Source organism: Numida meleagris, chromosome 13, assembly GCF_002078875.1.
Source record: "Numida meleagris isolate 19003 breed g44 Domestic line chromosome 13, NumMel1.0, whole genome shotgun sequence".
Classification (NCBI taxonomy): Eukaryota; Metazoa; Chordata; class Aves; order Galliformes; family Numididae; genus Numida; species Numida meleagris.
This window is the reverse complement of record NC_034421.1, coordinates 2,166,943-2,183,257: the sequence shown is the minus strand read 5'-3', so window position 1 is coordinate 2,183,257 and position 16,315 is coordinate 2,166,943. Positions and strand designations below refer to the sequence as shown.

At 49.2% G+C, this 16,315-nt stretch overlaps 1 protein-coding gene across 19 annotated transcripts in view; it reads left to right on the top strand.

Moving 5' to 3' along the window:
* The window catches only part of PDGFA (platelet derived growth factor subunit A), a 114,665-nt gene continuing 98,505 nt past the window's right edge, over positions 156 to 16,315 (top strand). For 7 of the 19 annotated variants that reach the window (XR_002443017.1, XR_002443016.1, XR_002443015.1 and 4 more), the window contains exons 1-4: positions 158 to 1,101; positions 2,121 to 2,217; positions 9,425 to 9,529; positions 11,772 to 11,959. Coding sequence is in view for 10 of the 19 variants with exons in the window: in XM_021411084.1 (XP_021266759.1) it covers positions 1,039 to 1,101; positions 2,121 to 2,217; positions 9,425 to 9,529; positions 11,772 to 11,959 (453 nt within the window). In the remaining 9 variants the exon portion in view is untranslated. Of the gene's footprint in view, positions 1,102 to 2,120; positions 2,218 to 9,424; positions 9,530 to 11,771; positions 11,960 to 16,315 lie in introns of all 19 variants that reach the window. The other 12 variants (XR_002443023.1, XR_002443021.1, XR_002443022.1 and 9 more) reach the window with 3 other exon arrangements.

Here is a 16,315-nt window from a genome sequence, read left to right as displayed (position 1 = left end):
ATGTGGGCAGACCCCTCTCGCAGGGCTGCAGCTGGCGGCGGCCCCCACGCCACGACTTGTTGTCGGTGGGGTTGGTGCCGGAGTACCGGGAGGAGGGGCGGGGGAGGCGCCTGGCAGCGCGCAGCGCTATATGCCGCCCCGGCGGCCGCACGCTGCAGACAGGCCCCGCTGCTGCGAGCCCGGAGTGCGCCCTCCGCCCGGAGTTGCAGTTCGTCTCCGCTCCCCGTGGGATTTAAATCTTCTTGCGTAGAGACAGATAGATTATATATATATATATATTATTTTTTTTTCCTTCCTTCCTCTTTTTTTTTTTTTCCTCCTCCCGTGCAAAGTGAGGAAGGAACTGCACCAAGGCAGCCCTCGAGATCTTGCAATATTGCTCCGATTTGTCGCTGCTTTTATTCATTAATTAATTCCCATTTTTAACCTCACCCCCGAGCGGACCGTTCTCGGAGAGAGAAACGTTTCGATCCGTATCAGTAATTTTATTTTTCGCCCTTTTTGCAGGGGAAAAAAAAAAAAAAAAAAAAAGCGGGGAGAGGGTGCAGGGCAGCCCGGCGGGGCGGGGGGGAGACGCCGGCAAATCCAGAGCTCCGGCGGTCCCGGCGCGGAGCGGCCGCGGGGGGAGGCGGGCCCCAGCGCCGCCCGCCAGGGGGGCGAGCCGCCCCACACAGGTGATGGGCGTTTCGGCTGCGCTCCGGATCGACTCCTTGGGTTTCACTTTGGTCTGATCTAAGCAAATATGCAGAAGTACCGGCTGGTCTAGTCCTAAGAGCCAAGAGGAGCGAGCGAGAGCGGCAGAAAGGAGAGCGGCCGCGCTCCCGTTGGAGGGGAACGTACAAACAGCGGCAGCGCCGTGATTCCAGCACCGCCGCCCCGAGGCAGCCCCGAGCCACCCTGGATGCGGAGGACCCCCGAAGCCACCCCGCTGCCTTTCCCCTGAGGGATGGTACTGAATTTCTGCGCGGCAGGAGCCGGCCTGCAGCTCCTCTCCATCAGCGTTGCCTTCCCTCCGTATCTAAAGTGCACTAGACCGCGATGAGGACCTGGGCTTGCGTTTTGCTGATAGGTTTTGGCTACCTGTCCTTTACCTCCTGCGAGGTAGGTGCGAGCGCTTCGCCGCGTTCTCGGTGCCCGGGGGACGCCGCAGCCGGGGCTCGGGGCGGGGAGGGGCTGCGGCTGTGCCCACCTGGGGCTCTCGGGCATCCCCGCGCCTCGGCCCGGCTTGAGGCACCCGCCCTGCCCCAGCCCCAGCCCCGCGAGGCAGAAAGCAAGTTGCCATTTCGTGCGTGCCAGCGGCGCGGGGAATGACCGTGCATTCCGCTCCGGGGCTGCAGGCTGCGCTTGAAAAAAAAAAAATATAGATATATATCCATACCCACATGTTTATAGGATATAGAATAGAGAGATTCACGCCCCCCGGGTACAAACGGGCTGCGGTTATTTGCAAACAGAGCGGGAGCGGAGCCGCCCGGCAGCGGCCGCCCCCGCGGCGCACAGCGCAGCGCGCAGCCCCCGCGGCACCGGCAGCGCTGCGGGCACGGCACGAGCGGGGTGCGGGCCCCCGAGCTGAGCGCAGCCCGGGGGGCGAGGCCCGGGGGGGGTGGCTGCTCGGCGGGGCCGCGTCCCGGGCTTCGCTACAGGTGCCTTCAGGGCGCCTACAGGGCGGGGGGTGCGCGCCGCTCGGCGCTGCGGGGCGGCTCCAACTTTCCCCGGGCTCGGGGCTGCGGTATAGCCCTCCCCGCGCCGGGAGAGCCGGAGCCGCGGCGAACTTTCCGCCCGTTCGGGCAAACTTCGGCGGGCGGCTTAATATCCTGCGGGAGTGGGCGCCCAGCGGAGGGGGGGAGGACTCGGGGAGAAGCGGCACGGCTCCGGCGGGCACCGAGCCCGGCAGCCCCGGAGCCGAACCGCGCCGCGGTGCCCGGCTGAGCCGTGGCGCAGCCCCGCGGGCGCGCTTCGGCAGTCGGCGGAGCCGGGGGCGAATTTTTCCCCCGCTCGGTCCAAGCACGCCCCGCAGCACCCCGCGCCCTCCGGGAAACCCCGTGCCCATGCCCCAGCCGCGGAGCGCCGCGCGGGGCTGCGCGCTGACCCGCGGTGTGTGTGTGTGTGTGTCTTTGAAGGAGGCCGAGATCCCGCAGGAGCTGATCGAGCGGCTGGCGCACAGCGAGATCCACAGCATCCGCGACTTGCAGCGCCTCCTGGAGATTGACTCCGTAGGTAAATTAGTCCCGTCCTCCTTCCGCCCCGGGGGGAGGCACCGCTCCGCACCGCTCCGCGCCCCGCACCGCTCCGCTCCGCGCGGGGAGCTGCGCTTCCGAGGGAGGCGGCGGCCGCGGGGCCGCTCGGGAGTTAAAACTTCGGGGGGTTCGGGGTGGAGAGGGACCCGGTGACCCGCAGTGTTTTCAGAGCTCTCCGTCTCTCAGCGGAGAAGAATTTCCGTCAGGTTTGCTGTTGTTCTTGCATTGCTCTGTTATCTTTAAACTACTGTCCTAGAGGTATTTAAAATATTTGAAACAATATTTATGAATGAAGTAATGTCTCTTCAAGTGCTGGGCTTTATTAAAAGGAAAATAAACCGTCCGCGCTGATTTTGAGCAGGAATCTGCGCGTGAAGCTTACCCTGACAAATAATACACTTTTTTTTCCAAAAGAAAATAGCGCAGGGTTATTTTCTGCATCATTAGGCATGCAAATGGGCGTAGTGAGAACGTGCAGTTCAGACGGATCGTTGCAGCGGTAAATCAGAGCGAGCGGCGCAGGGTTGCCGGCTGCCTTATCACTGGTTTCACTGGGTGCACTCTGTTCCTGGCGATTTCGTGCCTTAGTTGTGAGAGAATAAACCCGACGCCTTTGATGTGCCCAAGGGAAACCTGCATCCCTCTGAGGAGCAAACATGGAGAGAAATGAATGAGTTCCTGCTTGCGTTGGTACGGGGCCATCTCTCTCTAAACCATATGCTGTGTATTTTTGTAAGGGCTGTGCCAGGTTCAGTCACCTTCATTCAGTGTTGCAGGATCCTTCTAGAGTGCAACCCTCTGCCTTTGGTGTAGCGCTGCATTAAGGAGCAGGGCGACAGCGCACAAGGAAGATGTCTTACAGACGTAGCTTTCAATTTTCATGCGATTAGGGAGCAGAGTTTCCCATTATACTGAAGATGAGAGTCTTTCTTTCTTGCACAGTACTTTACCATAGAGACCAATTACTAATTACAAGATCTGTTGGCACTGGTTTAATATTTTTGGAGAGCGGTGCTTCATCATCAGTGCAATTAAAGAAGCGTTCACAGCGGAGGAGGGGGATGCAGCACGGATCTCCCCACTGAAGACTGCTTGGGACCAGACAAGTGTGCTCCTGCTGAAATCTTTCTCCCGGCGCGCTCGGCGGAGGGCTGCGCTGCGGAAGGGCTGGAGCTGAGCGCTGGGATGTTGGAATGCTGCAGGGTTTTTCTGTCTTTGAGTCAGCGTTCTGTAGCTACCAAGAATACATCTGTGTTTTCAGACACGCCGGGCTTCATTTTTAAATACCGCTTGCAAGGAGAGCAAAAGTTCACAGGGCTCCACTGAGGCAAGCAGACAAGTGGAGCGGTGGCGGGAGCTGAATCAGTCGGTGCGTGTAGCAGGGGAGGGAAATGTATTTCAGAAAAGAATTATTTACCTCGTGGCAAATATTAACTCGGGGATGTGTGACCGAAAACTGAAGAGGTCAGCCACAAGTTTACCGCCTCGTTCTGCTGTTTCCGTGCAACGTGTCGATTTAGAAGCCGTGAGAGAAACAAGGCATACATATTTTACTATTTCAATGTGAAATGGTGATGCCTTAAGACGTGAACGCAAAGCAGTATTAAAAAGTAAAAGACTCAGCCCTTCAGCCTGCTCTTGCTCTGTTTGCACGCATGCTGAGCTGTGCAGGCAGGGTTGGATCTTGGTAGGCAGTCGCTGCTCCTTCCTCCCTGCCTGTGTGCTTTCTGGGCACGGTCCTTGCTGCCATGAGTAATGCCTGCCGAGGGGTTATCAGAGTGACTAATCGAACACTGGAATTACCGTGTTTTCTTCAGCTGACAGGATTGGGCCTGTTTACTGTCTGTAATACAGGCTCGGGTTAGCAGATCAGCTGTGTTTTGCTTGCCGTTGGTGAGATGGTCTTTCCGAAATGCATTTCTGAAGCTTATTTCTTTAGGGCTGTCATTGCATTTAGGGAAGGGCTGGTTTGGCGAGGGCCTGTACAGTAGCTGTATTTCTCTTTCATGGCACGTACCGATTCGACTCGAGGATCAGAATTAAACACTCCAGCGAATATCTCCTTCGTTTTAGTGCAGGGTGCTGCCAGTTCTTCTGCATGTGAGTAGCCCTGTTTAAACTCAGTGGGTGGACTTGAGAATTAAGAATGATCTTCTACGGGAAGAGTTTGCAGGATCAGGCATGCATGCAGAAAATGTCTGATATTATTGAGTAACAAGGCAGAATCTTGTGGAAAACGAAGGAAGAACAGTCGTTTTCTTTCCTGCCACGCAAAGCACGCATTTTTAATTGGGAAAGTAAGTTTTGTAAGTCAGAGTGGGCAGGTTTTTCTTGTATTCTGACAGATTTGGTCGCTATATTGTAGCGCAGAGATGACTGATAACCCCCTTCATAAAATTAGAAACGACACCCCCAGACCATCTGGCGTATTACTTAAAGAAAAACACTAAACCAACATGGAGCTTATCATTGTTTTCATAAAAAGAAAATCCAGGCCAGTTTGTCAGAGCCCGGTGCTGCATGTCCGATCCAATGAGAAACCCCTGCAAAGGCAACGTGGAAACGCTCTGTTCACATCAGAAAACAGCCTTGTACGTTAACTGGCTGCGATTGGGATCTGAGTCAGTGCTGGGCGTTCGTTGGCACGACAGAGAGCAGAAGCTGACCCTATTTAAAACAGAAAGCACGCACCATCCCAGGAAGTAGGCAGCTGCAGCGTGCAGAGTTCAGATTTACTACTAGCAGACTAACTCGCCGAAATGGGGGCATTTCCTACATTCCGCCTCTGAGAGCTCTCCTTGGCTTAGCAGCGTGGTTCCTCTCCTCGCGCTTCACCTCTCCCATCTGTCCTGTGGGAGGTAGGGTTCATTTCATCACCTGTTATGTTTGCCTCCCGCTGGGAACAGACTTCCCCCGGTCGTCTCCCTGCGTGGGGAAACGCCGGGCTGCGTGTGTTTCGCTGGATGGTTTAAGGGCATCAACCACAGGGTCGCCTTAGGCCATGTAAATGGAGCGGCCTGTGAGTAAGAGCTAGCAGAGCAGCTTTGTGCTGGTGGAGGAACTTCTAAATGAGCAGCGTGCGTTCATGGAAAAGCGTTAGATGGCTGCATCCCAGAGCTCAGTCTATTGGAAAACCTTCTGTTGACTTTGTGGCTTTTGGGGTGGTGCGCCAATTAAAGAGGTTACAATGGAATGTGTTAGCTTGCCTTGCACCTCTTAAACATGACAAGAGGCGGGCATCTCCCTCATGTGTCCTGTGCTTCCCTGAGGCAGGCAGGGGATGCTCCTCCTCCCTTACAGTTGGTGGGTCCTGTCTAAGAGAGGGGAAGAAAACCTAAACAAAACAGGACCTTGCAGACTGCTGCTTATATTTCCTTTAATGGATCAAAGTTGAAAACTTAATGACATCTATTTCTGCATTTGAGTGTCAGAAGGGCATATTTTGGATCAGCCAGGAAGGAGATCAAACGAACAGATTGACATTGCCTTGGGCTTTCTGGCTCTAGGACTGATTTGTAAGACAGACCATTTCACTTCATTGTACCTTACACCAAATTCCTGGAAACAGAGAGACTGAGAATTTCCCTAGCTCCAGCTCTTGGTACTAGAAATCTTGGACCTACGCTTCTTGGATGTACATCCAAGTGACATCTAGAAGGGTTCGTGTTAGGGCTGCTTATGTTGGCGACTGTACCTCGCACATAAAGTTGCTCAGGAAGGAGATGGCAATGTGAAAATATAAAATGACAAATATAAAGTAACAGTAGTCTCAGGATGCTTTCCACTTGCTTTTTTTGGGAGAAGAGTAATCACGTATTGGCAGAATGTCACAGGAGCTCTGTGATTTATACTCCATGACCTAGTGGAAGAATGCCAGCCTGACAAAAAAGAACAATTTCAGCTCCACTAATGGATTGACCAAGGCTAATTGCAAGAGTTTTTCTACCCAGCATTGATATGTTGTCAGTACATGAAAGATTACAGAGAAATTTCTTGATCAGCTGCCATGAAAACATTTTTTTATTATTATTAAAATGTTAAAAAAGAACTTCATTAATCTGGCTCTGTGCAGCATCCTCCATCTTTGCTTAGTGACAAGCAGTATTCTATTTCTAAACTAAGATCCACCCATTCCTGAGCGTTCTGCTCTAAGGCTCCTTTTGTGAGGTGCTCAGCACCCGTAGACCCCCATTTTCCTTGCTAAGAGCTGGAACTCATCCTGCAACTTCATGTTCCTAAGTCAACACCTTGGTGGGAAAAGCCGATACAAATTAAGGCGTGATTTGTTGAGGAATCTTTCTGCCAGGCTGTGGATTAGGCCTTGGGCTTCTTTGAAGTCAGACTGGAGAGAGTCATTTGTTACTGTAGCATCATTGTTTTAATGAAGTAAGATCAAGTCTTCTGGCCACCCATTTGGAGTGAAATAGGGATTCCAAAGCTGTCTTGCTAATTTTTCAGTGCAGTGATTTTTCTTTTGACTTCATTGGGAAATGGAATTACTTCCAAACGCCAGCGGGGGTCAAGAGGAGACGGAGTGCCTTTAGCATTACAGTGTTGTCTGACACCAACCATGTGCTCCATAATGCTGTTTATTAAGCAACATCATTGCTTTGGCGATAGAAATAATACAATTTGTGTTGCATAATGCATTGGGGTTTGACTGGAACTTGTTTGGCAGTCTGCTGTGCTAGCTGCGTAGATTTTTTTTTTTTAACCACCACAGCGAGACATGAACTTACAAAATGATATACATGCCTAAGATATGTAGTGAGACAGTGAGATGCAGTATGAGCCAGAGGCCTTCTTCACCTTAGAAGTCGTCTTATAAGCAACACATGCTCCTCGACATGTCATTTTGCTTTATAAACATGATGATGGAATATGGCTAATTGCAGCTGAGTTGAGCAGTTAGATGTAAGCACATGGCTAAACATATTGGTTAACTGATCATACTATTCCTTTAGTCTTACTCGTCTCTTTAAACAAGACAGCAAGGAATCAGTCATGCTAAAAGGGAGCTATGGCAGCATGTTGAATAAGGGATTAGGACCCGTGGCTCAGGCTGGCATCACTGGCAGCTTCTCTTTTTGGCAAGATGGCTATGGCCACCAAGCAGTTAGGGTTAGCAGCATTAGTGTTGTGTTTAACCTTTTCTAAATGCTGTTTGCATGCATACAGAGATGGTTTTTGCTCTGAGCCTCACTGGAATCTTGCACCGAGCAGTATTCCTGCTGCTTTCTTTTGAGTATCACTTCATTGCCTCAAACTGAGGGAAAGGCTGTGACAACCTGAACTTGCCAAGAAGGACGTCAGCATTAAGGTGTTGGGTGGCTGGGTGTTAGGAAGCAGAAAAGGGCTGGAGGAAGATCAAAACGGATCCTCATTTTGCATAACACCGTTTGGGGTCAGGTGGATGGCTCGCTGCCATTGGAATGGGATGCAGGAGACCTGGCTCCGCTCCCCAGCTCAGTTGCAAACTTCCTGTGGGATCTCAGGCAAGCCATTCTGTTTACCCCACAGATGAGTTTTGTGGAGCATGGGGCGCAATAAAAGCAGAAATAAAATGCATTAGTCATTGCTGCGTTACATTACAAGATTGCAAATAAGGCCCACAATCAGCTAATGCATTTGGTTCCAAAATTTCCCACTGCAGTCAATGGGAAGCAAGTGCTCTACATTGGTGGAAGGAGCCTACTTATCTGGTAGATTGAGACTCTGGATTTCACACTGACTTATTTCAGACAGGGATCTGTTCTGCTGATGAGGAAAAGAGGACCAGTGGGGCTTCCTGGCCCTGCTTCTTTGAGCTCCCATTTAATCTTGTTTCAGCTACATACAATACTGTTTTCCAAATAGTGATGGTGTACGTTCAGGCATAGAGCTCTTTTTAAGGTGCTGGGGATATCTGTCTTCTTGTCTTAGCCAGCTCTGCAGGTGGTTCCACGAGTCGCATGCTCTTTCAGGCAGGATTTCTTGGAGAGAAGAGGGAAGGAGCTGGTTTATGTGTAGGGCATGCCCTTACAAAGAGTGGTACTAATAAAGCAGAGAGTAAAGCCACTTCCAGAGTCACAGGCAACCGTGCATGCAAAGTGAACTGAACGCAGGGAGCAGTGCGGAAGACAGAGCGGTGTAGGCATTGCTCACATGGAGAGAGCGTAACTGAGTACTGTGTAAGAACCATTTACATCTTTTTGGTGTATCTCACCATTTTCTTTGGAACTGGCAGTAAAACCCTGAAACTCTCTGGTGCCGTTATGGAGGGCACTCCGAGAAGCAGAGCGCTAAATATCTTAGTTTGCTGTCTTGAAATCTGCACGCAGTCCTCAGCGTGCTTCCAACTGCCTGACCCCCTGTTTGCAGACTGTGCTTGCTGTTTTCAGAACCCCACTGCATGGGACACGACCTGGACTGTTTCACTTAACAAAACCAAACAGTTGTAGCAGTTATTTTGTTGTGTTTTTTTTTTTTTTTATGATAAATTAAATGCCAAGTTTTCAGTCTTTGCTTTTTCTCATGGCCCTTTAACCCATGTGGTAGGCTTATTTAGGGAACAAGACAAGCCTGGATGCAGTCCCAGAGTTTGCAGTAGCTTCAGATGCCCCTCCAAAGGTTAGGATACTTCACAGGGGATTTGTTCTGCAACGGAGAGGCTAAAAGGAAAGCCATGCTAGTTACTTTATGCTTTTGATTCTGTCCTAGCACAGTCATGAAAACCAAGCTACAGAAAATGTACAGAGGCAGCATTGTTGCTGTTGGGTGTGTAGCACCATGTTTTCTGCTGTAGCCCCATGCCAGAGCTTCAAAAAACTTCTCATAAGAAACGTTTCCTGTGAAATTCTGTTGTTCTTATTTCTACACTTTTCCAGTAAGAGAAGTTTTGCTATGCCTTTCAGATAGAAGTGCACGTGTTTTGCTTTAGATACGGTTCTGTATCACAGAGTACGTGCTGTTTTGGGGGGGCTTTTAGTAAAATGGGTGTTAGAATTATGCTGTGCATGCTTATTCGTGGCATTTCATGTTTATGTCTTCCCTGCCTTATATCCTTGCAATTGCATTGATAGGAATTATGTTCGATTAATTGCAGCAGGATTGGGACTTGTGCAGTTTTATATGTGTGGAACAGCCCTGTTAGCAACATTCCTGCTAAAAAACATTGCTGAGGTTTAATACTTTGTTTCCTCTTTCAGGATATGATGATGTTTCAGAGACAAACTTGAGGTCTTACAGTGTTCATTCTGCTAAACATGTGCAAGAGAACCGTCCTGTGCCCATTCGCAGAAAAAGAAGCATTGGTAAGAAGCAAACTATTTGTACTCAGGGAGGAAGAACAGAGGGGTTCTTTTGGTCAGCCAAGCAGGGCGTTTCACTGGAAAAATGGGATGTGCACAAAAAGGAAAAAGGCCATTTCTAGCTTCTGCTTTTCTTTTTGCACAAAACAAGCTGTTGCCTGAGAAGCTGTCTTGTGGAGGTTGTCCATAGGAGACAGACAAGCACAAATTCTTTACATTCACTTTCTTGTTGCAGCATGTTACAAAGCTAGACCTTGGTTAGAAAATGCTGTGATATTCAATGTATAATTCATAGTATGGGGAACAACTACAGCCGTTTGCTTTAAAAAACATCAACAGTTGGTAGAGTTTTCGGTACAGAAGCTCCACAAAAGGAAACAGCTTGACTCTTTATTCAAATGGAAAAAACAGTTTATCCAAAAAATTAAAAGCCATTGATGGAAACATTGGGACATTCATTTCATCGTTCTGTAGAGCACCAGGCGTGTTTACAGGGGATTTTCTTCTTATTAAACACTAATGATGGTGATCCAGTAAAGCCCAGATCCCAGATTAAAGAGATGCTAAGGAATTTTAGAACGGTTTCTGTAAGCAGTGCTTGTTCATCTGATTAGATCTGGCTGTTTGACCATTTTACTCAATGGTGGAAAGCATCCATGTTCTTATCTATTTAAGGTAATTCAGAGTCAATATATTCTAACGTGGAGCTGTGGTTGTCCGCAGTAGATAGCACAGCACGCTGTCGGCATGGATTTGCAGTGTGAATTGGCAAGCACGCTCGTCACATTGAATGCCTCTAGAGAACAGCGGTTCTGAAACAGTCTGCTACACTTGGCACCTCGCTCTGCTAGGTGTTGGATACCTCTCCGTAAAAGTCAGTGGGAGCTGTATGTGCTCAGTAATGAGTAGGAGTTGTCAGCTATCTTGCAGTATTGGATCCTTTAATTTCGTCAAGTTCGTGGCACTGGGGATTGAGGAGAAGAATTTTCACTCTGTTTGCATGGCCAAAATGTACCTCTTTAAAAACCAGGCCTAGATTTTCATGTTGCAGTGCAGGCCAGGCCTGAACTTCTTGTGCTTCAGGAGTAACTGAAGAAGCACAGGCAGAGTTACAGTTCCCTGCCCCATCTGACCCGAAGCTATCACTGCTTCCACTCAAGGCAAAACATCCAAGCTGCCTTCAGAGAGCTCACCACCAAACGAGCTGTCCCTGCGATTGCTATTATTTTCTGGACCGTTTTAAATTACCAGTTTGACTTCCTAGGCAGTCCCTAGGTTGAGAACGATGCGTGATTTGGATTTCTCATGACAGCAATCGTGCAGTGCAGGGGGACAGAGCCATGGATGTCCCTGCTTGTTGCAGGGGAGTTGGACAAGATGACCTTTAAAGGTTCCTTCCAACTCAAATGATTCTATGATTCTACGATTCCTCTTGTTCTGGTGCTCATGTGGCTGAAGCTGCCAGCGACAAGCTCACCTTACCTGAACCCAGCAGTGAATTTGTCCAGCTGAAAATCGCACTGCAGGTTCCTCAGTCATACTACTCTTGTGGTTTTGCCTCGTTCAAAAATAACAAATGAAATAAAACCCAGCGTACACAGAGCTTTCAGTTAGAACAAAATGGCTGTTGCCTGCTGGGATGGCGTGCCGACCAGACTCCCTGATATGAGGATGTTAAGGCTGTGGAAGTAGTAACCCAGGACTCAGAAGTTTCAAGCTGGTGCGGATTGTTTCTCAGCTCAGCCAATTTGAGTGTGATAAAAATATCCTCAGTGCAGCTTCTGTGGTGGCATTTGCCAGGTATTGCATGTTGGTGTGATAATATATGTGTGCGGTGATTGCCCCAATACTGTAAAATAACAGCTGCTGCTCAGCAGTTGCTATGAAGCTGTACGGGAGGACTGGCTAAGGAAGAAAAGCCCCTGGCTTGCTGTCACTTCTAAAGAGCCAGGATTGTCTTACCTAGCGGTATATGCTCCGAGCTGTGTTGGGAGCCAGGCCTTTGTCATCATGCATTTTAGGGCTGGGCTTCTGGGAGCAAGTCCAGCTTTCCCCTAGGGCAGCACCCACAGCGCAGTGGTAGGCAAACAGTGCTCGGCACCGGCGTGTTGGGAAGTGCTGGGTGCTGAGAACTTTCTCGCCCCGGGCTAAAGATGCCGCTCGTAAATCTGTGCTGTATGGTATCTGGGTGCTCTGAGGTGAGAGCAGCTGCTCACCTGGAAGTGTGCATTTCTTCTGTTCACAGAGGAAGCCATCCCGGCTGTCTGCAAAACACGGACGGTGATATACGAGATACCTCGGAGTCAGATTGATCCCACCTCGGCCAACTTCCTGATATGGCCGCCGTGCGTGGAGGTGAAGCGCTGCACTGGCTGCTGCAACACCAGCAGCGTGAAATGCCAGCCCTCGCGGATACATCACAGAAGCGTCAAGGTGAGCAGAGCGGGGCTGCGGAGCCCTAAGAACCTCCTCATAAGTGTAGGATCTTCAGGTATTGCGGCTGTTCTGCGCGACCTGGGTCTTTAATATCCATGCTCTTAGCAAGAGAGCTGGCTGCTATGCTCCTCTCTATGTTGAGTGGGCCAAGGGGGGTTTTCAAATGACATGGTCGCTGGAAAATCTTGGGTTTGGATTTGATTTTCACTGGGTTCCCTTTAGGTTTTTCTTCTTTTAGTCATGAAAATAAAGTTGATTGTGTCTTTCCCATGATCTCGCACAGTACAAATCTTAGAGTTAAGAAGATAAAATGACTCAAGGGGCATTGGACTTAAAAAAAAAAAAAAAAAAAAAAAATCCCAGTGTGGAATGTTGTTTTCTTAATTAAATATTATGCAGCCTAAATTGAGCTTTTATATTTGACAACATAACACTTTTGATCTGAAAAAAATGTGTTTCAAATTATCTTACCCCAGGGATAGAAGACTCAGCGGCTTCATGCTGTATTTACTCATTAGACAAAATCCCTGTTGCAATTTTCCAGTAAATACTACGTGAAATATTTTTTACGTTCATTAGGCTTCACTCTGTTCTAATTTTTATCAGTGTTTAAACAAGTAATGTTGATTTACATCTGCATGTAGGAGATTAGCCTTAGCACTTACACTGCTAAAGCTCTGAGTTCATGTTGCTTTGAGTATTTTAAGAGCATAATTTGTTTAAAAAAAAAAAAAAAAAAAGAAACCAACCCACATTCTTGAATAGAAGATTGCCCAGTGCAACACCCTGATTTCTCTACTTGGAATGGATTTCTTCTTGAGAAAGGTGCTGTTAGCCCACGTAGCACTGTATGTTGTAAACACAGTGTGTGGCATTTGGGTCGACTCAGTGTTTTTCATGCACACAGGCAGGCATCTGAGCAGGACTTCTCTTCCTTTCCTGAGCACCTGAGAAATGTTTTCACATCCAAATAAGCTGGGGGAGCATCTGAAGAGATTTCTTCACTTTTTACGAAAGCAATTATATTTTGCACTTGCTTGCTGCTTGCCCTGTGTGGGGCTTTACAGCAACAATGAAAAATGAGAAAAAAATTGGGATCATATCTAAGAGCTGAGAGCAAACCAAAGAGGTTGAAGCAGTACAGTTCTAATAGGAGCTGAACAGCTTAGTGCTTCAGTGTTATATCTAGTGCTGTTACTTTGGGGTTTGGTTCAGCTTCCTATTAATTTTGTGTCACAACTAAAAGATACAAAGCAGTTGGAGGAGGCCAGTAAAGAGTAGTCCTGTGTATTGTGAACTGTATTGGCATTTGTTGGTAGGACTGAGCCCTGTGCTTGTAACCTGTCCTTGCAGTGATGGGGGAGAGAGACTGGCAGTCTGCTGTTGCTCAGGGACCCCAAGGGCTCCCTAGAAGCCCCAAGGTTGCAGCCTGTAACTGGCAGCACCAGTGGGATGTCACTGCTGGGGCTGCTTCCCAGCACACAGAGTCTTGCACTCAGTCCTCTGATAACGCTTTGAGTGCTTTTAGATTTGCATTCATTTTAATAGGGAGCGGGCTAAAAGTAGTCTCAGCTGAGCAGCTGCTCTTTGTAGCTGTGTAAATATATTGCCACCAGCGATATCAGTATACATCAGTCAGCTTTGGAGGATGTTGGTTTTTTTTTTTTCCCAAACTCCAGGACTGCTCCAAATAGTCATTAAGTAGAAGTGGGGGGGGGGGGAAGGACAAGAGGTCAAGCAGGAACAGGATGTTCATTGTAAAGGTTGTAGGCTGACCCCACTGTCACACCAGAAATCTCTGAACAGAATCCATATTTATGCCCTCCAGAGTCATATCCCCTTGTAGCTTTGATATAATTGATGGTTTTATGAGCTTTTTGTCAATCTGACGTTCAGAGCTGAATGTCTGCTCATGCCATTAAGTAGCTGGCCCAGAGTAATGGTCGCTGGAAAGGTAGGGGGAGAGTTTTTGGAGAGCCTCTCAGCTGTTCTGCAATGTGGTTGGAAAGCCGTCTTGTATTTTCCCCTGATGTCAGACTGCATAAAAGCCCTCTTTTGATTAAACATTGAAAAGGCTTTCCCCACTTCCTCTTCATTGACAAGGTAGTGAGATCATAGCTGGCCCATTCACACTAGAGAAATGTTCACCCAGAAAGGTCAGCAAGTGGGTTTGCATCATCTAACAGGCTAAAGCAGAGGGTGTTTTCTTTGTCTTACTGAGGGCCTCTGTATTCAAGGTTATGAGACAGCTGAAGCAGTGTGAGAGGAGCAGCGGAGGGGCTTGTACTGGGGCATTCCTTTCTTGGGGACATGACTTAAAGGCTATAGGGTTTCGGATTGTCCTCAGTTTGCCTTCACAGAGCCGTGTTCAGGTGCCCAGGGTACTGTTACTGAGCTTGTGGAACTGGAGCTGCAGAGAGGCTGCAAACCGGGGATGTTGGTGACGTGCGTTGGTGACATGACTTCCCCAGGACAAGTACTCTGAGGTTTCCCCCATGTTGGGTGGCTCAGTGAAAGGGAGGTTCCCCTGTGCTGTAACACAGTGAGCCCCGGGGAGCACAGCCTTCTGGTCCTAAAGAAATCTCTACTCAGCAAGCCGTGCCAGTACAGCGCTGCAAGAATCTGATTGAGATGAAGTACCTGGCTGGGAGTTGCCCTCTGATAGGAAGGGCAACTCCTTGTTGCATTTCTATCCTTCGGACAGAGAAATAGTAACAAGGATTGGTGAGGATGGGTGTCAGTGTCTGTTACAGATATATTTCTTCTTCTGTCTGCAAAAGCATCTCAGTAACATCTGCAGATTCTGTTGCTTCTGCACAGTGAGATCACATCTTTACCAAGTACTAGACGGTAATTTATTTGGGGGGTTTCTGAACTGAGTCTTGCCAGGATGTTTCTTGTAATATTCAGCACAATTATTATTCACATTTTTGGTCAGGGCAGCAGAAAACAGTTAATATTGCAGAGCAAATCCTGCTTACAGTGTTGAGTAGCCAAGCTGAGTATTACTGTTGTTTGCAGCAATGCTCATTTCTAAACACAAAAATTACATAAATCACCTCAGCTCTGCCTTCTGCTTTGCCTTGGGCCATAGCCATAACAATATAACTTCAGCCATTTCTCAGTATTCAGCACTGAGCTGATTGGGGAAGTTTAACCTAGTATGTTCGTACAGTAAATTAATACAGGGGAAAGGGAGCTGGAGGGAAGGGAACGCTGTTCCTCGGCTGTCGCTTGGCTGTTGCTGAGAGGTTGTGAAGAGAAGGACAAAAACATGGGAGATGTTTAGCAGAACTGCCCAGTGCCCAGAGAGGTTTGGAAGGGCTGATAGAGCCGGTGGTGTGTGCAGGTGAAATGGCTGTGTGTCGTGTCTGCGGGCTAAGGATGTTTTTCCCGTGACTACTGCTATCAGTAGGGTAAGCAGCACTTTGATTTTAGCTGTGGCCTAGCAGAAGATTACTGCCGGTGGCAGGCAGGACCAGCTGACAGGGAGACCGAAGGTCGGTTTAGGAACGGAAGAAACAAGGGAAGCCCGGGTCCAAATGAAGTAAAGTGTTCTGGTGTCTTCCCAGCATGCCCCGCAGCGGCCTCAGCCTCTCGTGCCTTTGGGGGCTGCGTTCCCATTGTCCCGCTGCCATGACAGGGTGACAGGGCTGCCCTGCCCGGGCCCTGCCCGGGCCTCCCCCCTCCCTGCAGCGGTAGCAGCATTTGTGGCCTTGCTCCGCGAAGGGAGAACGCTCGCTGAGTGTCCGTGCACAGGGCTTCCCTTGGGGATTGGGCTGGAGGAGTGCCCTGCAAATGTCTTTAATGGAGTTTTTAACGTGGGTGGCAGCCAGGCTGCGGGGCGGCCTGCCTCCCTGCACGGCAGCGTGCGCAGCTGGCAGCGTGTCTCCTGGCGGGCACTGTGCCCATCTTGCCATCCCTGGAGCATGCAGGGACTTGGCAGGGTCCCTGCTGAGCCCCTCCGGTGCCTTTACACCCTGTAGGCCTGCGTCTTCCTCACAGACCTGAGGGCTGTAAAGAACGGGATTGTAAGGTGATCGAATACAGGAGAAATGGCTAATCCCAAGGAGAACCCTCGGTCTGTCTTTTTTTGGTTTTATTTCCTGTCCTGTATTTAGCTGTCAGCCTCATGAGCTTTGCTGCTCTGTGTGTTACGAGGAATTTTCTGTGCTGAGATTTCCGTGCAGGTTCCAACCCACGGTAACTGTCAGCTGTGTGGTAGGGCAGTTCTGGATGCTCTGGTTCAGTGCTGTTTTCATCCTGCTGTTACTCCCTGATCTTTCTCCTGCAGGAGCTCTAGAAGAGGTGTCTCCATGTTGTTTCATGAGGCCATATATATTTTTCAGATTT